Below are 23,703 nucleotides of genomic sequence, written 5' to 3'. Positions count from 1 at the left end.
GATGGGGAGAAGAGTCATGAATTTACTATTGTGCCATCTACTTTCCCATCATCCTATGTCCCTACTCTTGCACCTGAGGAGAGTGATGAGTATTTTGAGGAGCAGGCAGAAATAAGCAGTAACCCTGAACCAGGTAGACCACCTTCATCTTCCCACACTTTAGCAATCTTCAAGGAAGAGGAGGTAAACATACCTCAATTTGATTATGTTGATGATTATGTTGTTGAGGATTATGTTGATGATTGTATTGTTGTTGAGTCTGATTTTAATTTTCCCTCTATGCATGATGAGAACCAATTTTTGCTGTCGCATCCGAATGTTTATTCTCCATGCATTGAACATGAATCTGAGTCTGTAGTTGATATTGCTTGTGATTTTGAAATTGATTCATGTTCTGAGGATGTATCTGAGGTTCAGTCTGATAAATTGGGATTGGGTGTTATACCCCTGCATGAAATTTCTGTAGAGCCACATTGCACTAACCCTATTGCAGGAGGTACAAATGAATTTGATCAACAAACACCCACAGTGGAAAATAAAGGTGCTAACACTAACAAAAGCTTCAAGATCAATAGGCACCAGCTGAACCTGTTCATCAACAATCTTTGCTTCTTAGATCCAGCTGTGGATGATATCTCCCTGCTAGATCAAATCTGGAGGATGAAGCAATTCTTCCTCAAAACCTCCTTGCTGGATACTATGGCGGAAAACATCTCCCTGAAAGTCCAAAATTGGCAACTGCCACCATGACCAGGGGAGTTTTCTTTCTCTCTTCTCCCCCTTTCCCTACTTTTATTGCACTTGTCCATGATCTATTCACTGTTTTGATTTTCAATCGTATGCTTATGACACATTGAGAACACTGTGTAGTTTAAGTGTGGTCTATTGGGGGAGATTTTTATTTTTCTTCGTTAGTTTTTGTTTTCTTGGTTAAATTTTTTCTTTTCTAGGTAGTTTTTGTCGTGTCTTGTATACAGTTTTGCATGATTCTCTTCATTTCTGGACTTTGTTTAGGTTGTAGATGTATCTTTCACTTCATTGATACTCTGACCTGTTTGAAATCCTTGCTTTTCTCTGCTTGAGAAGATGATTATGATGTTTGAGAGGTTGATTTGATTGTGACATAAATTACCCTGTGTGAGATTTGAGCCACTTGATGTTCTTTCTTGTGTGTGATATGTCTCTTGATTGCTTGCACATATGCCTTGGCTTGACTCTTGTTGATAATTCTTGATTGATATGCATGTTTGGAATTGATAAAGGCAGTTTTGTTTTTGAGCCTCTCTAGCCAAATAAGCCTACCGTGTTCTAAACCTTTGATAACCCCTTTTGAGCCTATACTTTCCTCATTTCTTTGTTTTGAAGCTCATACACTACCCCTAAGTGAAAAACCATGATTACCTCAACCTTAGGGAATTTTGGAGCTTTGGAAGTGTTTTGGGAACAAGTGTGGTCTCCTTGGAGATTCTTATGAGTTGGCTAGTTGGTTCCTCTTCTTGTTTTGTTTTTGTAAATATACGTGTATCTTGTCTTTTACAGTTTTGTTTTGAAAAAAAAAAAAGAAAAAAAAGAGAGCAGAAAAAAAAAATATGAAAAAAATAAAAAAAAAATGTGAATAATTGTGAACAATGGAGTCAAGAAGAGGATGGAATTAGAGGTTGTGGATGTGTTTGAATGTGTTTACACTTGTTCCCCATTGCTCCTCTGTTCCTTATGGTTTGTAGCTTCTTATCCAGATATATCCTCCCTTGTCCTTGGCCCCATTACAACCATGAAAAGACCTTTTGATTTGAACATGCATATGTTTTGAGTGTTGATATTAGAGGCTTGCCAAGTATGTTGTTGCTTGCTTTCTTGAGTGCATTGAGTTGACATTGCTTACCTTAGACACTTGAGAGAAACACTGATAGTGCATCTGTGAGGTTTTGTTACTTTTGACTCACCTCTTGAGCTGATTGATTATTTTACCATGTTTGAATTGCTTGGATGAATTTCATGAGTATCTACTTTCTTTGATTCTATGTTGGATGTTGTCTACTGCCTTTCTTGGTCCAGATGCCTTGAGAACTGTGTAATTTTGTTCTTGTCCTAGTTAGTGTTTGTTTTCTGTGTGTTGAGTTTGTGTCACTTCCCTGATGTTTGAGTAGTTCCCTGGTTTTCGTCTTAATTTTGCCCAGGAGTGCAAAAGACTAAGTGTGGTCTATTTTGATGAACCAATATTTTCCTCACTTCACTTAGTTTAATGCGCTAGAATTAGTCGGGGAATTATGCTTAAACGTCCGGTATTTTCCTGTTTTTCCTAATTGTGCTTAATTTGATCGGAAATTCTTATTTTAACTAATTTGAATTATCTGAGCTTATTATTTTGCATTATTAATTACGGGAAAATTTTGGATAACTTTTTGGGACATTTGAAAGCTAAATGAGAAATGGCAACTGAGCCAATGCATCTTAGCCATTTTTATTTTCGCTGGCTGCCGCGTGAATGTTGTGTCAACTTGTGTGTCTTCGTTTGAGTTCAATTCTTATCCGTTTTCCATGCAATTTTTTTTCATAGTTTCGTCTAGATGTCTATTTTAACTTATAGTTTTTACTTTGTTCAAATTCATTTTGTGCTGTTCCCAGTATTTATTTTACTCTCATATGTCAGTCCAGTGATTACTGTTTGAGTGATTTCTAATATGTTTGCATTGTTTGCTTGCTGTTTAGTAATTGTGGTGGCTGGAATTGATCATTGGACAGTGCTAAAACCTCCCAACACTCTTAAACAAGGCATACAACAGCTTGGATTTATTGGATAGCAAAGAAAAAAAAAAGAAAGCAGCCACATGCACATCCAGCACCATAGAGAAGCCACGGCTGAAATAAAAAAAAGTGGAGAAGGTGGATTTGTTTTAGTGAAGTATGGAAAAGATGTGCATTCTTGTGGTGATTAATTAATTGAAGGAAGTCAAAAGTGCTAGGGGACAAAACTTTATAGAATGAAGAAGTGGGCTGAGCACCACGTTTTCTTTCTTTTGAAATATTGGAGCTTGGCACAAAGAGGGAGACTTCAACGGTCCAGCAAGCAGTAGGCCCAACAGTTTGGAGCTGCATGAAGAAGCTTCCAGCAGCTGCCACATCCACAAGTCCAGCAGCACACGGCCTGCACCATTCAAGTAATCACACGCGGACAACAGCTGGTCAAAAAAAAAAAAAGAGGTGCACACGGTAATTGCTAGCTCTCGGTCCAGCAGTCCAGCACTTTAGTTGTAGGAGGGTAGTGTAGGGCGGAGAAGAATATAGTGCACAAGACTCTCAGGTTTTAAGGGGCATCCAGCCGCCACTTTTGGGGGGAGCTCTGGGTATTATGGCACTTCCATGATTCTACACATAGAGAATAGACAAGGAGATATACCAGCATAGATGGAGAATGAAGGAAGCAAGCTTGTTTGATTATTGAGACACTGGAAATTCACGTTCTGTAAGGAGGCACATGGCCAAGAGGCAGACAGTTTGTTTCTTTTTACTTTGCTTTGTTTCTTTGTACTTTGAATATTATGTTCTTTGAGAGAACTGGAAACATTTTCATGATGAATGAATGAGTGATGTTTATTCCCTTTGTTGGATTCTAATTGCATCTTCCATTTGGGTTTTTCACGGAAGAGAGTTGTCCATGTAGTAGAAGTGTGTGATGCTTTTAATTCATTTAGTATGTCTGCATATGACTTTCATTCCAGCAATCATATTTTCAATTTGTACAAAGAGAGTGGACGGTCCTACTAGTTTGGATGCTTGTTTCCATTTTTTTTTTGCAATCCATATACTTTGTCTTGTTTGCTTTTAATTTAGGTAATGCATATGTAGATCAGCAGCATCTTTCTTTTACCAATTTCTACCTTGTTTACCTTTTTAAGCATGAAGAAAACCGTGAAGTAGAGGTGCAGTACCGAATTTAGTTTCTTAGTTTGATAAATAACAAAAGCTTTCAAAAGTTGCATTTTCATTTTAAAAACATCTTTCAAATGGGGAGGCTTTACGTGAATGAAGAGGAAGAGACCAAATAACATGTGGAAGAAGTGGCCCACGGCCAAATAATGCACTTCTTTATTTCTTTGGGAAGACATGACTAGAAGGAGTAGTAGTGCACGTTGATAGCTTCAAATTTAATTGCTTTAAATTCCTTTTGCAAAAAAGAGTGGACCATGTGTGATTAAAATATTGTAGAAGTTGGAAGTTGATGGAATGAAGAAGAATACAAATTGTTTTGACTTTGCTTTGCCAATAATGATGTCACGGCCAAGAGTGGTTTCTCTCTTTAAAGCATTTGTAATTACTAATTTCTTTTGGTAGATGAATCGGTCACAGTTAATAGTAGAGAAGTTCTACTGTCTTTCATTTCTTTTGCCTTAAAATATTTTACATTATGGGTTGAAATGCTTTTCTTCTTTTTGGTGGTGAATGTGTGGGATAGATGACAACATTATGCATTTAATGTTCTAGTTTAAGTGTTGCATTGAATAGCATGAAATTGTGTTGGGATATTTATCTGTTGCTGTGTTCAGTTTAGTGTTTTTATGCACTTGGATACCGTCAATTATATTCGGTTGTGTTCGATTTTCAAGTTTTAATTTAGTTCATTTAAAATCACAAAAACATTTTCAAACCCCCCCACTACGTGTTTGACCTATTGACTGAACCACATTTGGTCCTTGAGAGACGACCTAGGAGTCACTTCCTAGCACTGTACTGCATTCTTTTATGCACAACTTTTGTGAGAGGTGCGACCCTCTCATCACTCACTCATAACTATCACCAAAGCCCAGTTTTCATCCTAGCACCAAAGCCCAGTTTTCATTCTGGCACCAAAGAATTAAAAAAAAAACCTAGTTTCATCCTAACACCCATGCCCAGTTTTCATCCTGGCACCAAAGCCTAGTTTTAATTCTGGCACCAAAGTCCAGTTTTCATTCTCGCACCAAAGAATTAGAAAAAAAAAGCCTAGTTTTTCATCCTGGCACCGAAGCAAAGTTTTCACACTGGAACCGAAGCCCAATTTTCATCTTGGCACCCAAGCCCAGTTTTCGCACTGGCCCACAAAACCCATTTTTCTTCAAAAAAAAAGAGTTTTACACCCCTCTCTAGAAAAATTCATAGGGTAAGTACACTCCTAAGCGAAATCAAAGGTGATACCCCCTTAAAAAGGTTCCTACACCTCTCAAGTGAAATTCATAGGGCAAGTACACCTCTTAAGCGAAATCAAAGCTGATACCCCCTCAACAACGAGATTCATAGGGCAAGTACACCTCTTAAGCGAAATCGAAGGTGATACCCCCACCACGGCGAGATTCATAGGGCAAGTACACCTCTTAAGCGAAATCACAAGTGATACCCCTTCCAAAGCGAGATTCATAGGGCAAATACATGTCTTAAGCGAAATAAAAGGTGATACCCTCTCCACAGCGAGATTCATAAGGCAAGTACACCTATTAAGCGAAATCACAGGTGATACCCCCTCCACAACGAGATTCATAAACCAAGTACACCTCTTAAGCGAAATAAAAGGTGATATCCCCTGCACAGTGAGATTAATAGGGTAAGTACACCTCTTAAGCGAAATCAAAGGTGATACCCCTCCACAGTGAGATTCATAGGGCAAGTACACCTCTTAATCGAAATCAAAGGTGATACCGCCTCTACAACGAGATTCATAGGGCAAGTACACCTCTTAAGCGAAATCGAAGGTGATACATGACAAATTTATGAACACCGAAAAACGGCGCCAAAAACTTGTTTAACCCTCGGCAAGTGTGACTGAATCGTATCAATTAATAAACTCGGTAAGACCAAGTATCGTTCTCCCAAAGGACTCACAGCCTAGTTAGTTATATGATTTCTTGATTATTTAAGACTTGTGAATAAATTGTTATAAGTTTCAAATGCAAAAGACAAAAAGTAAACATGTATGCATGTGATGATCAATGGGAAAGAAGAACACAAACACTGATCAATTGGAAAGAAGAACACGAACCTGTGCAATAGTCTTTAACTCTTTTGGCAGTTGTGCAAGTGCCTTTGTGAGATTCTCCGGTTGTTGAATTATTATTTTGTTCTGAGCTAACAAGGCATCATTGGATTGCAATTGCATAACTCCTTTTTGTTGAATAGGAGCTCCTCTTTCACTGTTCAGCTCATTGTCATTAGTAGCCATGTTTTCGATTATTTTAGTTGCTTCCTCTGGAGTCTTCCGTTTAATATTGCCTCCAGTTGAGGCATCTAGCATCAGCTTGGTTTGTGAACCAAGACCTCCAAGGAATATTGGGACTACTTCTACTTCGTCAAATCCATGTGTGGGAGTCTTTCTTAATAGGCTTTTGTACCTGTTCCATGCATGATCTAGTGATTCCTCCATGCCTTGCCGGAAAGAAGAGATCCTTTGCTTCCCTTTGTTGACCTTGGATTGTGGGAAGTATTTGTTCAAAAACTTTGTCACCACAGCTTCCCACTCTGTAAAGCTCCCTTCTGGAAAAGAGTTCAACCAAATCTTAGCATTGCCTCCCAATGAGAAAGGAAACAAGCTAAGTTTGATTGCTTCGTCAGGCACCCCATTTATCTTCACTATATTGCAAATTTCATTAAAGGTTGTGAGGTGGTCATATGGGCTTTCATGTGACAACCCATTAAATTGATTACTCGTAACCAGTTGGATTAACGCTGGTTTCACCTCCATGTTGGCTGCATTGACCCTCGGTCTTCCTATGTTGTTAAAATGTTGAGGGCCAACCACATTGGTGTAATCTGCAAGAGTCCGTCTAACATTATTATTTTCCATCTCCTTAATGTTATGGTGAGAGCCTTGTGGTGAAGGTTGTAAAAGATCTTTCGGAGGAGGGAAAAGCTCTCTAGATGTACGGATTCTTCTCCTCCGTCTACTCTCGTCTAAGCCTTCAAGAAGAGGTTTTGAGGTTTTCTTGCTTCTAGTTTGAATTACTTCCTGCATACAAAAGAAAACAAGTCCCAAGAAAAATTTGTTAGCACAAAAAGATAGAGAAGATATAAAATAAGAGATAAGAAGATAAAAGATAGAAAGATAGAAGATAAAATAAAAACAGAAAAATAAAATAAAATAAAATAATAGCCGAAAAATAAAAACAAAAAATAAAAATAGAAAATAAAATAAAATAATAACCGAAAAATAAAAAAAATAAAAAAAGAAAATAAAAAAAGGAATTCAAAATTCGAAATTTAAAAGATTCATTGATTCCACAACAACAACAAGAGTTTAGTTCACCATCGTCATGGAAGAACTAAATGAACAATGGAATGAAAGAATGGAAGAGACACAAAAACCCGAGAAAGAGAAGAGGAGAGTCGTCACCATCTCCAACTCTACCCCCAAGGGGTGAAAAGTGTGTTTTGCGTCTTTTCCGAGGGCTTCTGGCATTTTCCGAGGGCTTTTGGCCTTCGGTAATTCCCTACTTTTTTGTAGTGTTATATATTATTCAGAATATTACAGAAAAGTGGGCCTAAGCCCAAAATAATGGCGCTCAGTGGTAACCTATCGTTCAGCGGTAACCTACCGCTCAGCGGTAACCTACCGCTCAGCGGTAAGTGCATGTGTTGAATTCTTCCCGCAGCTGCACTTTCACCCCTTAACGGAGCCAACGGGTGTTCATTAGTGCCGCTCAGCGGTAAACTAGCGTTGAGCGGTACATGTGGCCTCTCTTCTTTTGCACTTTTTGAGTTCTTTTCTGATTCCATCTCTATCCTTCTTCACTTCTTTCATCAAATTCACCTTAAAACCTTCATAAAACACTGAAATCAAGCATAAACCTGTCCAACTCTCTTATTTCCAAAAATATAAACAAAAGAATGATTCCAAGCTAGTTTCTAAGTGTTCAAGGTTATTTTAGTATCAATTTTAAGCATAAAAATAACAGTTTTTCAACTGTTATCAATACCCCTCCACAGCGAGATTCATAGGGCAAGTACACCTCTTAAGCGAAATCACAGGTGATACCCCCTCTAGAGCGAGATTAATAGGATAAGTACACCTCTTAAGCAAAATCAAAGGTGATACCCCTCCACAGCGAGATTCATAGGGCAAGTACACCTCTTAAGCGAAATCAAAGGTGATACCTCCTCCATAGCGAGATTCACAGGGCAAGTAAACCTCTTAAGCGAAATCAAAGGTGATACCTCTCCACAACGAGATTCATAGGGCAAGTACACCTCTTAAGCGAAATCAAAGGTGATACCCCCTTCACAGCGAGATTCATAGGGCAAGTACACCTCTTAAGCGAAATCAAAGGTGATACCCCCTCCATAGCGAGATTCATAGGGCAAGTACACCTCTTAAGCGAAATCAAAGGTGATACCCCTCCATAGCAAGATTCATAGGGCAAGTACACCTCTTAAGCAAAATCAAAGGTGGTCCCCCTCCACGTGGTTCTTGTGCCTCTCAAAAAAAGGGTTTCAATTCACAGGTGTCACGACTCTTCAGCAAAATCCACAAAGTTGCTACACTTTCTACCAGGTACGCTTCGAGGTAATCTTTTTCCTTTTCTTTAGACCCGAACGAAATTAATGTCTTTATCTTTATTTAACTTTTACTATGATAACACCAAAACTCTAAGGTTCATGTTATCTAGAAAAATCTAAATAAAGAGGGGTAGCTGTCAACACCCAATTTCGTCCGGGTAAGTAAATAAATAAAAATAAAAAATAAGAGAATAATAATTAATGGTGGGTAAAAAGGATAAAATGATAACTATAATACGAGACACAATATTTTTAAAATGTTAGTTTAATATGGTAATAATTTGAATCAATATTATGCTAATAATTATAAACAATAATTAAAATAGTATATAAGAGGAAAATATGATTTTAAAAATGGAAAAATTTTCTGACAATAATTATAATTAATGTCTTGAATATTATTTGATTTCTTTTTCTTGGAGCCAAGACATTTTCTTTCCCTATTTTGTTCATTGTCAATTAATTCACAATTAAGGGCAAAATTACCATAATATTACAATGTGTGTATATAAATATGCACCTTGTCATAAAGAAAGTAGAAAAAATAGAGAGAGACACTCTGAAATAATAGAGATAGAAAGAGTATGGGAGAGTATAGAGAAAAGTAAGTTCTCATGCTAGTGGGACTCTACCAACAGAAACTATCAAGGAAGAACTAGAGGAGTATTGAAAGCTGAAAAGGTATGTCATCTTTGCACCCTTCTTTTCCTCTTTTCCTTGAAGGTCTTTCCAAAGGTATTCTTTCTTTTTACTACACACCAATAATGTTTTTCTTTTCAAAAAAAAGAATATCTTCTCTCATCTCTTTTTATATTGGTTATATCTCCTGCATCACGTGATACTTATTTTTTATAAAAATAAGTAAAAAAAATATTTCTTATCACGTATTTTCTTATAAATTCTATAAGTACTCGTTGACCTATGGTCGGTTTCTTTCCTTTTTTTCCCACCATTTTCAGAATAAAAGAATTTCTTCAACATAAAAAAAAAAGGATGTCAATCCTAATCGAGTTCACTTTTCAAAAATCCAAAATAATCCATAATAATTTTCAAACAAACTCACAAACCTTTTTCTTAGATAAAGAACTATGTGATCCCTAATTGTCCATCATAAATGGATATACGTAGGAGCAAGGTCAATTCTTGTTGGGTTCATAAAACAAAAAAAATATTTTTTTTTCTTAATAGTTTCTTTATATTATTTTTTTAGGGAAAATTAAACATTTTGAAAAACCATGTCAACTTTATACATTTAATTAAAGGTACTGCCTTTGGGCAGGCGCGATAGGGTGCTAAAACCTTCCTTACGCGTAACTAATTCCCGAACCTAAAATCTAGTTTCCATTGACCGTGCCTTATTTTATGGTTTTCCATAGTTTTTCCATAATAAATTATGGTGGTGACTCCCAAAATCTTTTCCCAAACCCGTTTATTTTCGGCTCGCCGTCTTGTCGCGATCCTTGTTGCGACAATTCTCATTATTATTTGCAAGACAATTTTAGAATTATGATTAGGACTTCAAGATGGTTGCCACATCACTTTATTTTGTTTGTAATTGTAATTTTTTTCATTTTAGACGAAATTTGACTTCTGGGCCTACTTTTGGTCAAAGAAGGAGAAGCCCATTTCAAGGGCATTTTCGTCTTTTGGGGTTATAAAGACCAAAAATTAGATTTACGGGTCTTCTCCTCTCCCTCAATCGCTATGCATTTGTGTTTCCAATTTTGAATTCTATTGCAGTTTTGAATCTATTTTGCAATTCTGTTTTGTGCACTTTTGTTCTAGATTTATTGTTATATTTAGTTATGTTTTTCTGCTATAATTACATTTTAATGTTAGCTTAAGTATGCTTGGTTGGTCATTAGTGAATTTGCATCGTTTCCATGAGATTTCTACAATAACTTCGCTCAATATTGAATCTTTGCTTAATTGATTAACTGTGTGGTGCAGAAATGATTGGGTATGAGTATTGCGTTTGCTTAATTCACTTTTATGAAAACATGGTTAGTCTTCGCTTAGTTTCTTAGTGTGTGTTGGATTAAGGGTTAGAGTAATGTTTAATTGTTGTTAATCTGTGATTGGAAGCATGTAATTGAGCTAGTGATAAATCGTTCTAAATGTGTGTTTTCATTCATGTTTAATTTGGTTCATTTCCATTCAGAAAACTGTCCAAAAACATCCCCACCAAGTTTTCGACCTATTGCGTGAACCAAATTTTGTTATTGAGAGACGACCTAGGAGTCACTTCCTAGTCTGTATTGCACTTAATTACATATTAATTTGATTCAAGTACGACCTTGATCAGCAGGGCAACTTGCTGCAAAAATATACAACAGCAAGAGGAGGTACTCTAACAACTTCAGTTCACCATCCCTCCGACCCAACTATGACCCTCCCTGTCACCTGCCATCCCAAAGAAGCAGCCCATATAAGTCCAACCCACTCCAGTCTAGTCCAGATCAACCCAGCCCACAACAGCCCAACCTACACCAGACTAGCCATCTACAGAGCAGCACGATGATTAAGATCATTCTGATGATGACTATGTAGATTATTAGTATTCTTTTGTTACCAAACATAGTTAGAACATTTGGATGTTAGAACATTATGATTTTGCTACATTACATTTGCTCATGTCTTTCAAATATATATATTGGGTGTCTAGATGAACATATTGTTTTATGTTTTATGTTTCATGTTTACTTTATAAATACAAGTTCTTAAATTTGAATAATTCAAGTGATGTTATTGTTTACTCCATTAATGATTGGATGATTTTGGGATGCATATTGTTGATAGGGGGAGCCTTGTGAGTGCTGAACCCAAATCCTGTGTTTGTTTTTTATGATGACAAGACATTAACTGCAACAACACATATGATGTCATCACACAATAGAAATGTGTTTTCTGTGTTTAATGCATATGTGGATATATAAATGTTTATTGTTGTTTGATGCATATATTGAACATACTGTTGTTTCTACATACTATTGCGGTTATAATGTGAATATTTCTTTGTATGCATATTGTATGTTGCTAAGTATTGAAAACCACAAGCACAAAAGCTTAAATTTTGAACTATGGCAAAAACAACGAGTTAGAATCAATTACATTAATTGGTGAATTGATTAAAACTTGTTTCTTTGCATATATCTTTTTCAAATGTGTTGTGATGAGTTTTTGAAGAAGAAAAAGTTTTCAAAATTTGTTTAAGTGTTAAGCTTAATCTATTACACATGTTATGTAATCAATTAAGTATGTTATCTTTTGAAAACTGTTTTCAGCTAAGTCAAATTGCTCTAACGGTCATATTTTCTAAATATGTTTGACTTGCATTAAATGAGAATCGATTACATTAATTTGCATTCAATTATAGGATGAGTTAGTTGTATTTCTGTTACATCTAGTTTTTTATTATGTAACCGATTACATTACTAATATAATCAATTACTTTGCGTCTGTTATGATAGAAACTATAAATTGACGCATTGTTTGTATTTCTGTAGAACACTTGATCATTTACATTTTCATATCTGACAGTTTTCATTTGAGATAGTTTTACAGATTGCATTAACGCTCCAAGGATTAAGAATCAAAGATCTTGAAGAAACTTGAAGGATTCTTGAGAGGAAATTTGAGAGCTTGACAGACTGATCGTCTCTGCACTACTGAGGTGTATTTACTGTGATCAGAAAAGAATTCTGCACTAGTTGATTGTTATGTGTTTCTGTTCGTGTGCAACAGGGAGGAGAGCGAGGAGCTCTTGGACTTTGAGAGGGGATTCTCAAAGGGATTCTGCAGCAAGAACGTGTGGTTTTGTGTGTGTAGGTGTATTCATTTCTATATTTGATTTTTTGAGTGGGAAACGTGTTTACATTGTGAGAGTGTGTTCACTGTAAAACCTTTAATGTAATTCTCCAATCATTATAGTGAAATGTCCTTCAATCAGTGGTTGATTGGAAGGGTGACTGGATGTAGGCATTGAGGTCGAACTAGGATAAAACTGTGTTTGATCTTCTTTCTTTTTCTCTTTACATTTCATTGCATACATGTACTTTACTTACAGCGCAAGAAAGTTTTAAAGATCATTCTATTTCTGCAAAAAGATTTGAAAAGTTCATGTTTTTATAAATCACCAATTCACCCCCCTCCCCCCTCCCCCCTCTTGGTGTTGAGAAACAAACTTCTTTATTTCTAACAAATATTATGGAGGTTTGTCTGTGATTTGAAAATGTTATGCAAGTCTGTCTGTATTGTGAACATCTTATGCAGTTTTGTGTTGTGGGATAACAAATACAAATTTAACTGCATTCTACCTGGTCTTATACCGACAATCTTATCCTTCTCTAATTATTGACGGCCTTTGACCTTTGGTAATTACCGACGACCTTTTCCTTCAATAATTATCGATGATCATATCCTTTAGTAATTATCGACGATCGTATCCTTTGGTAATTATCGAAGAAAAAAGTCGTCGGTAATTATGGAATGTCAACAGTCGTCGGTAATAATTATCGACAGATATATGATCGTCGCTAATCCGTCCGTAATAGGACATTACCGACAAATTTTTACTGTTTTGAACGGATTTTGGCTATCTTCGACCCAAAATCTCAATATAATGTATTTGTAGATTTTATTTATTTATACGTAACTCAAATTATCCATGTAAACTCAAATTCATCTTCAGGGTGATTCCAACATTTATTGGATGGAATAGATTTTACCACGAAGGTAATATATGTCTATACACATAAACCAAGTACTGAATGATATATATATATATATATATATATATATATATATATATATATATATATATATATATATATATATATATATATATATAAATGAAAGTTGCAACATATCCAAAATAAGGACAGTCGTTTATTTTTATAACTTTCAACAAGAAAGTGAGCCAAATAAATATAATAAATATTATAATAGAAAATTAAAATTGAATAACAGTATGCAGATAATCCAATTGCCCGATCCGAACTTCTTATTCAGGGTTTAGTTTTGATCCCTAAGTTGTAATTTATTGTCACATAAACATTTAATCATCTCGAGTCTCATCGTTAAAAAGTGTCTGACAAATCATAGTCAAACTCTTTTTATGAGGTGATCAACATAATTAAATGATAATGAAAAATTAAATCATGTTTGGAATGGATCAAAATTAAATATATTTATTAGATGAAGTATAGAGGTTTGATAGCTTGTCTGGACCAAGTCGATAATCCAAGTGAGAGAAGGATTTTGGAAGCTGAGGAACTTCGGTGCCTTCATTTCGGTTGATGATATCAATCATAGAAGCCTGTAAGAGTGCATTATAGTGATTTATGTTCTTAAGAGCATTTGGGCTACCCTCTGTTTTGGGAGATTTTCTCACACTGCCACTAGAGAGAAAAGTTGGTGATAAAGATGTATTTGTGCTCCCTTCATTCGTGAATAGTCTTGACCCGGATGATGTGCTGCTAGCACTATGCCCAGTTTCTTGACTCTGCTTCTGCTGTTCCACATTCTTCTGTCAATCCCAAAAGGGTGTGCATAATTCATTATCTTATGATAAAAATGATGAAGTAGACAAAGTGTGATTACTCACCTGTTTTGTTGATTGTGTGTCTTGACGAGGTTGTTCTGGACTTTGGGTTTTTCGTGATTCAGCTTCACTTTTACTTGTTTGAGATGGTTGGCCTCTTTTAGAAACTCTGTGCCTAGATCATGATAAGCAATAAACACTTCAATATGAAATCAAGTGATTTACTCTGTTACTTAACGAATAATTTAGTTCATATCCTGTTCAAAGCTCATAATGCACAAATATAGTGTATATCTCTGCATTGTACCTTTTGCTTCTCTTAGTTTGTAAGCGTTCATCCTCGTCTTTGATGACTACTGGTAAAGCTGAAGGGTCACATGCTAATGGACTACATCGGAAGAACTGGAGGCAGTGAAAAGTTCACAACAAAGAAACATCGTTAGTGCACAAAAAGCTTAATAAAACTTGTTGGAAAACATATGTGAATAGCAGAAGGTTGGAGCTTTAAACTATTGTGCTTTAGTGATAAAAAGTTGTTGGGAAGAATGGAAAGGGTTGTGGATTGAATTTCTATCTTAGTATTTAAAAAATATAATATTGGTTTGAAGAGTTTATAGAGGAAAAAGTGAAAAAGATGGTGGGTTTAATTTCTCTCAATAACAAAATCTACAATTAATATTTATTGATAAAAATAAAAAATAAAAAAATAAAAATGTGAATAGCAGAAAAACATACTTCAGTTTGAAGGGCAGAGGCAGCAGTTGCACGATTTGTGGGGTTGAGATCAAGAAGTCTGGCCAAGAGGGAGTGGGAAGAGGAAGGAAACTTGTTGAAGTTCTCTTGGTAGGTAGGTTTGTAATGCTGTGGAGGCCGGAAGCTTGTTGTTAGCTTCAGTTTTTTGAAATAATCCTCTGAAGGAGAACCACAAAGTTTGAAGATCATCTGAATCTGTTCAACCTATGTTATATACAAATTAAATGTTTACCATCTACACACTTATGCAATCATTTAACAAATAATACAAAAATAAAATAATTATAAAAAACAAATTTTTATATTTAAAAAAAAATAATCAAATAAATATAAAATATTTGTGTGTCAAAATATGATTTTTCATTAAAACAAACCAACATTTAGACTTGTTATTAGCTACAGCTAGCATCACTCAATAATAATATCAGTTATTTATAACTTAAAAATATAAATATTATCATTACAACAATAAAAAATCTTTAAATAACAACTAAATGTAGATATAAAAAATAATTAATCATTATATAAACTAAATTAAAAATCACTTTATAAATTAAAACTAATTAGTTTTTAATTTAAAAATGAAAATTAATTTAAAATTAATAATAATAAATAATTAAAATTTTGTAGTTAATATTAGACACCAATTTAAATTTTAATTTATAAATTAATTATAATTTTTATTAGTAATCAAAATTGTTATACATATCAATACTTTTAGTTTATAAAATAGTCTTTTAATTAGTCAATATAATTAATTATTTTTATCTTTAAATTTAGGCAATATAGAATTTCACTAATAATTTTTTTTTACTTGAAAGAAATTAAGCAATCTAAGATGCAAAATAAATTCCCACTGCATGATTAATATAAGAAAACAAGTTCGACAAGTTTTTTATACAATTTTATAAATAAAAATCTTTACTAAGATAAACCCTAGATGTGAAATTTTCACTTGCAATTTACTTCATTACTAACCTAAACATAATTCATCCTTTACCCCCATTTAATTAAATTAAAATTCCACGGTGTAAAAGAAGGGTTTCAAAACATTAAAACACACATAAATTTATTTGAAAATTTATGCAGTTATCAAATTTAAAGTTACAATGAAGTACAATTAATTAAACATGTCCTTTTATACCATTTTACACTTGTCAATTAATTTGGCTAATTTTAAAAGTATCTTTTATTTAATTAGCTAATTTAGATACCAAAAAATAAAAACATATGAGGTTTAAAGAAGACATAAACAATCATATATAAGTCCATCACATAAACAACCATATATATGTCCATCGAGAATAAAATTAGGAAGGAGATAAAATGAAGGACAAAAGAACAAAACCAAGGATTCCTCTAACATGCATGAGACATGACCAAGACAATGGAAATTGTAATTTGTAACCTTCTCTCTCGGAGTCGTACGTAAAAGTAAGCATTTCAATCGCAAAATAAAAAGATAATCTCCAAATTCAAGAATTGGACGGCAAGTTATTTATTTCCTTAAAACTATGCTGTTTTCTGTATTGCTATTTCCTTTTTGTTTCCACCAACCTTTTGGGCCTTCATAAAACTCATACAAAAGATCCTTTCAGAAAAAAAATCAAACAAGAAGAGGACAATTGGTTTTTCCGTACACTACGCATATTTTCAAGATTCGAAACATTGAGGTGGCATAAAGAGATCTTCCAATATGTTCTGTTTCTCTTAATTAACGAAGTTTTTTTGGTTACCGAAATGACCTTTTGCCGGATTTTCTTGGTGATTGGTCATAAAATAAATTAGTCATATTCCCACTTACGATACCATGCATAAAGTAAGGTTATATCATAGGATTGGATATTTATTTATAAAACGCTTTTGAAACTGTTGTAAACATCTGAACATGCATGAAATGGATATTGATGATAGAATTATTGTTGACTTTGGAATCTAAATGTTTCATTCATATGGTAATACCAGTCGCTTACCTCTGTCCTGCCAGGCATAATTGGTCTTCCAACAAACATCTCAGCCAAGAGGCACCCTGCACTCCAGAGATCAATGCTATATCCATAATCGGTTGAACCCAAAAGAAGTTCTGGAGCTCTATACCAAAGTGTTACCACTCTATTTGTTAGAGGTTTTCCATATTCAATGGAAGTTGCAAGCCCAAAATCCGCAATTTTCAGAACCCCTTTTCTGTCTATTAACAAGTTAGAAGCCTTAATATCTCGGTGCATAATTCCCCTCTCGTGACAGTGCTGGAGACCACAAAGTAGCTGCTGCATATAGCACTTGATCTGGACAAAATAAATTAATAAAAAATACTGCATTTTGCACTGCATATCCAAAAGTAATTAGGAAATCATTTACTTAATGTATGACCATCAAATTATTGGCATTACAAACTCCTAAAAGATGAGATGAAGTTTATTATACGGGATGACTTATATCAGTATTTTTATCATATCATTACTGAATACGGATCTGCAACACAAAACATCTCAATTAATAGCTTTTAACTGTCGCAAAATGAGGTACTAAAGCGAACCTGCGGTTCGGTGAGTGTCTCCCCGGGTCGGGAGATAATTCGAGTGAGATCAGACTGCATGAAGTCAAAAACCAGATAAAGACTATACTGCATTCTCGATGTAGCTAGTCCTTTAAGCTTGATGACATTGGGATGATCAAGCTTCTGCAGCATCATGATCTCTCTTGCCATAAACTTTATGCTTTCAGAATCCGATGTGTCAAACCGTACCTTCTTCAAAGCAACAATCTTTCCAGTGCCCTTCTCTCTTGCTTTGTACACATTGCTATACGTTCCACGTCCTATCTGCATCACAAAACGGAAATCCAATTCAGTTTCATGGAACTACACAAACAAATTACGTAATAATAACAGTAGAATGCGTTCCTAGTGACTATTGAATACGCTTGCCTTAATGCATGCATGCCATATATTTGAATTGTGCAAATATGTACGTTAAACAAACAAGGTTAATGAAATTTTCAATGTGAAAATATTTATATTAAAAGTAATGATATTATAATCAAAAGAATTGGATTACCTTGGCAAGTTTTTCATAGGAATCAGCGCTCTTGGGAACAAGCTTAGCCAGAACATTGGTGGGGATGTTATCCAGTAACCACTTTGGCCACCCATCCACAAATTCGTTCTTGGACTCATTAGAATCCAAATCTTTACTACTCTTACTTTCTTTAGCAGCATCCTCTCGTACCTTGTTCTTCTCTTCTTTAGGAACTGGTTTTTCATTTTCTCCTCCTCCTCGTACAGCATCTCCAGCTGAATCCTTATTCACAATCACACGCACTCTCTGTCTCTGAGTGTCCTTTTTCACCCTCGCTCCCACATTAGAGGAGCGTGGCCTGGAACCCTTGCGGCTCAAAACTCTCTTAACTGGCTGATTCCGGCGCTGAGTCTCGGAAGGGGGAGAAAACTTGCCACAAACGCATCCCATGAAAGCTAGGAACAGATAGGAAGTGGGTGATACTGGTATATCATGAAACTAAAGTGATATTAATAGGGCGGAAGAAAGAGAGAGGGGGTGTGTGATTTGTGATGAGTACAGCAGCAAAGGATTAAGAAGAAGAGGCTAAAGGGAAGGTTGAGTCTAAGCTCTGCTGGCATCTCCAAGAACAGTGTGAAAGGGTGGTGAAGAGAACTATGCAATGTCCATCAAGGGTGATTGGGCGAGACACTTGAAATTTAATGATTGGATTATTCATGAGACCCACAACTATTGTTGGTACTAACGAACCGGCACCACGGAAATTGTTTCCTCACAACACTGGCGTTATGCTACACATCTCCTATTATTCGTTAACGTATTCCATATGGATAAAACAAAAATACAACTAGGGAAAGAATTTAAGCCTAATTCAACCACAATATAAATTGAGGTTTACATTTCACTTTATGTTATATATTATAATTTTATTTTATTTTTAGTTGACGCAGACTTCCAATTATCAAGAAAACAAAACCTTCCATCAAAGTTAATTTATAAAATTATGAAAATGTTTTTCTATCTATAATATAAGAAAAAAATATAAAGAAATAAAGATCTGATTAAAAATAGACATAATCGACTACTTATTTGACATATAAAAAAATAAAATAATTAAAAGCACTTGAAATTACACTCCAATAGATACTTTATAGTGACAGATTATTTAAATTAATTTTAGTGGATTCATTTTTAATTTAAATCTCTATGTTTTTTAAGTTTAAATCAAATCCAATTAATTAGATTTGGTTTATGTTACTTTTACATGTTAAACAAAATTCAAAATCAACGTTTATCTCATAAATTGTTTGGTTAGTATTTTATTTTTGTTGTTCTTACTTTTTGGTTGAAATGGTTTTCAATCCTTCTACAAGTGTTTTTCGACGAGAATAATCAAGCAAATCACAAAAAAACATATTTAATGTCGGTCAAAAGTTAATGTTAATAATTGAAAATAAACACTAAATAGGTAGTAGGGTCATATTTATCTTATACGTGCATACGACTATAAAATAAAATCATGGACACTAATTCATTAATTTTATTTTTGAAGGTTTTTAAATAGTATATAAGCTAAACAATTCTATTCATTACTAATTTTTAAATTGAAGCATTTTATTGTCAATCAAGTCAACATTAATACTTTTTTATTTTAAGATTTATTTAATTTAGTGTTAAGGTTAACTATGTGATGACAAATTTATGAACACCGAAAAACGGCGCCACAAACTTGTTTAACAATCGGCAAGTGTGATCGAATCGTATCAAGTAATAAAACAAGGTAAGACCAAGTATCGTTTTCCCAAAGGACTCTTTAAACCACCTTGCAAGAAGGCCTATCCTTAATTACGAGTTCATACAATTTCTAGCATTCCTAGTAATTAGTTCTTAAAGTGCAGGAGCTTAAAGGCAACCAATATGCTATTGGGAGAAATTCCCCGGATCTAGACTTCCCCGTACGTTCCCGTATCGACAAAATCAATAATCATGGCAATGAATGAGTTAAACAAAGCAAGCAATAAGCAAAGAGGAAAAACCCTAGCTAAAGATGAAAGAAAGCATATATCTTAATATAAGACATTAAATCAAATTCCATATATGAGAGTTTCACAAGACTACATTGATTCCCCAACAACAATACAAGGTTTAGTTCACCATATTCATGGTGAAACTAGATGAATAATAATGAAAGAATGAAAGATAGAACCCTAGAAAGAGGAGAAGGTAGCCTGAGCATCCAAGATCTTCCTTCAAGGGGTGGAAAAGAGAGTGTTTGCTTCGTCTCTGCCAAAGATACAAACCCTAGGACGTCCTAAAGCTTATATACTATTCTAAAATATACAGAAAATTAGGCCCAAGCCCAAAATAGTGCCGCTCAGCGGTAAACTACCGCTCAGCGGTAAGTGCGTGAGTTGTTTTCCTCCCCTCAGCGGGCTTTGCACCCCTCAGCGGAGCCAACGTGACTGCCTGAGTGCCGCTCAACGGTAAACTGTCGCTGAGCGGCAGTTGCGGCTTCTCCTTTTGCACTTTTTGATGTCTTTTTTGATTCCATCTCTATCCTTCTTCACTTCTTTCACCAAATTCACCTTAAAACCTACACAAAAACACTGAAATCAAACACAAACCTGTCCAGCTCTCTTATTTCTGAAAATATAACCAAAAGCATGATTTCAAGTTAGTTTCTAAGTGTTAAAGGTTGCTTTTAGTATCAATTTTAAGCATGAAAATAACAGTTTTTCAACTGTTATCGCAACCCCAAACTTAGAACTTTGCTTGTCCTCAAGCAAACAAGATGTAACTCAATCTTCTACCAACCCTTATAATGGTTCACTCATTCAAAAATCTTCTTTTCAAGATAAGTAAAGACTTCAATCAAACTCATGACAAAGATTTCAATCAAGACGTGCACATGCTTTGGTGTTCACAAAGTCACTTATTATCCAACAAATGCTATTTTTCATGAATGATCAATCAACTAAACATGGATGTTCATGTGCTCAATGAATATTTCCTCACTAGGTAAAGTGTTTCACTCAAACACAAGTGTATAAGAGGTAATCACTCATTCACTCTATTCTCATAATGTCACATGAATTGTCTTTGCCTTTCATTTAATCCTAATCAAATAAATTCACAAGCATGCATCATCACAAGGACTTTTTCAATGGTTTATAATGTGGCTGGGCTAACAAGAAAATTGGTTTTTCTGGATCACAAAACCCTTGAGTTAAGAGAATCATATCAACACAATCATTCTTACTTTTCCCAACTTTCCTTTGCATTGAGCTTTGCTTTTTCTTTTCTTTTCTTTCTCTTTTTCCTTTTCTTTTCATATTCTTATTTCTTAGCTCTTAGCTCAATGCTTTCAATTTCCCTTTCTATTTTACAACAACCCCAAACTTGAACATTTATCAATACCACAAAATATTTTCTACTTAACTCAAGGTAAAGCTTTTCAACAAGGGTTTCCAAATCATGTTCAAGGCTAAGGGTTCAAAGGATAGAACACATAGTGTTCTCTTTTAGTGGCTAATCATGAAATTGGCTAATATAAGGGTTACCAACAAATGGCCTTGATCATATGATGCAAACAAGCAAGTAATTCAATCATAGAAAACCTGGGCAAAGTCATTCATGTTTCCAAAGGAATAACATTCAATCACAAGAACTCTGAAGCTCAAAACCTCACATATAAGCTCATTCATATTTGACATAAACATCCTGCTTAATATCACAATCACAATCATAATATCATGCATTTGTTCACAAAGCTTGTGAATCACCTGTATAAGCATATAGTGTACATCTCAACATCAATCCATATCAAAGTATCATCAAGCATCACTTATCAAACAATCACAATCATAAGCAAACCATCATACCAGACAAAGTTTCCAATTGAGTACATCAAACCCTATTCTAAAACAACAGTAATTAAGTTCAGAACACTGGGTTGCCTCCCAGTAAGCGCTTGTTTAACGTCACGAGCCTGACCCGAACTTTCAAGGATCAACCAACTACATCATTGTGGACAAATGTTGCACTTCTCCTCCTAAGTAAGGCTTGAGGCATTGACCATTCACCACCCAGCTTTTTTGTGGATCATCAGCAGCTGGATTAAATATTTCAATTGCTCCATGTGGATGCACTCCTTTTACTACAAATGGTCCTGACCATTTTGTCTTCAATTTCCCAAGGAATATCTTCAATCTTGAATTGAATAATAGTACCTGTTGTCCTGGATTAAAAACTTTATTTACCAACTTCCTGTCATGATAGAATTTAATCTTATCTTTATAAGCCTTGGATGAATCAAATGCATGTAATCGCATTTCTTCAAGCTCTAGGATCTGCCTTCTGCGTGTACCTTGAGTTTCATAAGGATCAAAATTCAAGAATTTCAAAGCCCACAACACTTTATGCTCCAACTCTACTGGCAAATGACATGCTTTCCCATAGACTAATTGAAACAGTGATAGTCCCATAGAAGTCTTCATTGCCGTCCTTGATAACAGTTGAAAAACTGTTATTTTCATGCTTAAAGTTGATACTAAAAGCAACCTTTAGACTTAGAAACTAGCTTGAAATCATGCCTTTTGTTTATATTTTCAGAAATAAGAGAGCTGGACAGGTTTATGCTTGATTTAAGTGTTCTTGTGCAGGTTTTGAGGTGAATTTGGTGAAAGAAGTGAAGAATAAGAGAGAGGACATTCGAAAAGACAAGAAAGAGTGCAAAAAGGAGAAGTCGAAGGCACCGCTCAGCGGCAAACTACCGCTGAGCGGCACTCAAGAGGTGACGTTGGAACCGCTGAGGGGCAAAATGGCCGCTGAGGGGAAGAAAGAAGACGCGCAATCACCGCTGAGCGGTAAATACCGCTGAGCGGCACTTTTTGGGCTTGGACTTTTGTAATCTTTTGTAACTCTAGATTAGTATATAAGGGCTTGCACGTCCTATAGTTAGGATCTTTGGCAGAAACGAGGCAAACACTCTCTCTTTCACCCCTTTGAAGGAGGATCTTGGATGCTCAGGCTACCTCTTCACCTTTATTGGGTTTATTCTTTCATACTTTCATTGTAATTCATCTAGGTTCACCATGAATATGGTGAACTAAACCTTGTATGTTTGTTGGGGAGTCAAAGTAATCTCTTGAAGCTCTCATATATGGATTTGTTGAGTACATCTTTGAATTAAGACATATGCTTTCTTTCATCATTAGTTAGGGTTTTTCCTCTTTGCTCAATGCTTGCATTGTTTAACTCATTCTAATGCATGATTATTGGTTTTGTTGATACGGACACGTACGGGGAAATCTAGATCCGGGGAATTTCTCCCAATATTATACTGACAATATTATATTGGTTGCCTTTAAGCTCCTGCACTCATGAACTAATCATTAGGAATGCTAGGAATTGTATGAACTATATGATTAGGGAGAAGCCATCTAGAATGGTACATTAGAGAGTGGCATTAACAATGATGATTTGAATGTTGAATTCCTAAAATATATGAGAGTGGATGAGATGAAATTGACCCCCAACAACATATTCATTCATATATTTCCTTGAAAGTGTTTATCTTTTGTCTTTGTCATTGATCAATTCATGCATACATATTTAATTTTCGTCTTTGCATATTAAACTTCAATTATTGTGTTCTTAAGTTTTAGCTAATCAACAAATCACATAACTAAACTAGGCCGTGAGTCCTTTGGGAGAACGATACTTGGTCTTACCAAGTTTATTACTTGAAACGATTCGGTCATACTTGCCGATTGTGAAACAAGTTTGTGACATCATATTTTGGTGCTTACAAATTTGTCCATGAAGTTTTTTGGCGCCGTTGCCGGGGACTCGTGGTTTAACTGGTTAATT

General features: G+C 35.0%; 1 protein-coding gene across 2 annotated transcripts; it reads right to left on the bottom strand.

Moving 5' to 3' along the window:
• Positions 1–13,512: 13,512 nt before the first annotated feature.
• On the bottom strand, positions 13,513–18,470 carry LOC124837502 (putative serine/threonine-protein kinase At1g54610). Of its 2 annotated transcripts, none has more exons than XM_047312875.2 (7): positions 17,872–18,470; positions 17,352–17,636; positions 16,789–17,100; positions 14,798–15,019; positions 14,370–14,464; positions 14,126–14,237; positions 13,513–14,047 (listed from the first exon to the last, which is right to left on the bottom strand). In XM_047312875.2, the coding sequence occupies exons 1-7, from the start codon at positions 18,280–18,282 to the stop codon at positions 13,700–13,702; spliced, it is 1,785 nt and encodes a 594-aa protein (XP_047168831.2). In that variant the 5' UTR covers positions 18,283–18,470; the 3' UTR covers positions 13,513–13,699. The 2 variants fall into 2 exon arrangements, with proteins under 2 accessions (XP_047168831.2, XP_087964019.1); XM_088107893.1 differs by having other exon boundaries at positions 13,513–14,044.
• Positions 18,471–23,703: the final 5,233 nt, after the last annotated feature.

The sequence above is a fragment of the Vigna umbellata genome, chromosome 2 (genome assembly GCF_029865625.1).
Source record: "Vigna umbellata cultivar VRB3 chromosome 2, Vumbellata_1.0, whole genome shotgun sequence".
Lineage (NCBI taxonomy): Eukaryota > Viridiplantae > Streptophyta > Magnoliopsida > Fabales > Fabaceae > Vigna > Vigna umbellata.
The sequence above is the reverse complement of the archived record's forward strand: the minus strand, read 5'-3'. Positions and strand labels throughout refer to the sequence as shown.

What these genes read in the sequence shown, in the direction of transcription:
- LOC124837502 (XM_047312875.2), bottom strand. Translation starts at nt 18,282, where the DNA reads ATGGGATGCGTTTGTGGCAAGTTTTCTCCCCCTTCCGAGACTCAGCGC. An exon ending in AGACACTCACCGAACCGCAG is followed by an intron (nt 17,101 to 17,351) that starts GTTCGCTTTAGT and finishes TATTTTGTCCAG; the next exon opens with ATCAAGTGCTATATGCAGCA. An exon ending in ACACACAATCAACAAAACAG is followed by an intron (nt 14,048 to 14,125) that starts GTGAGTAATCAC and finishes TGGGATTGACAG; the next exon opens with AAGAATGTGGAACAGCAGAA.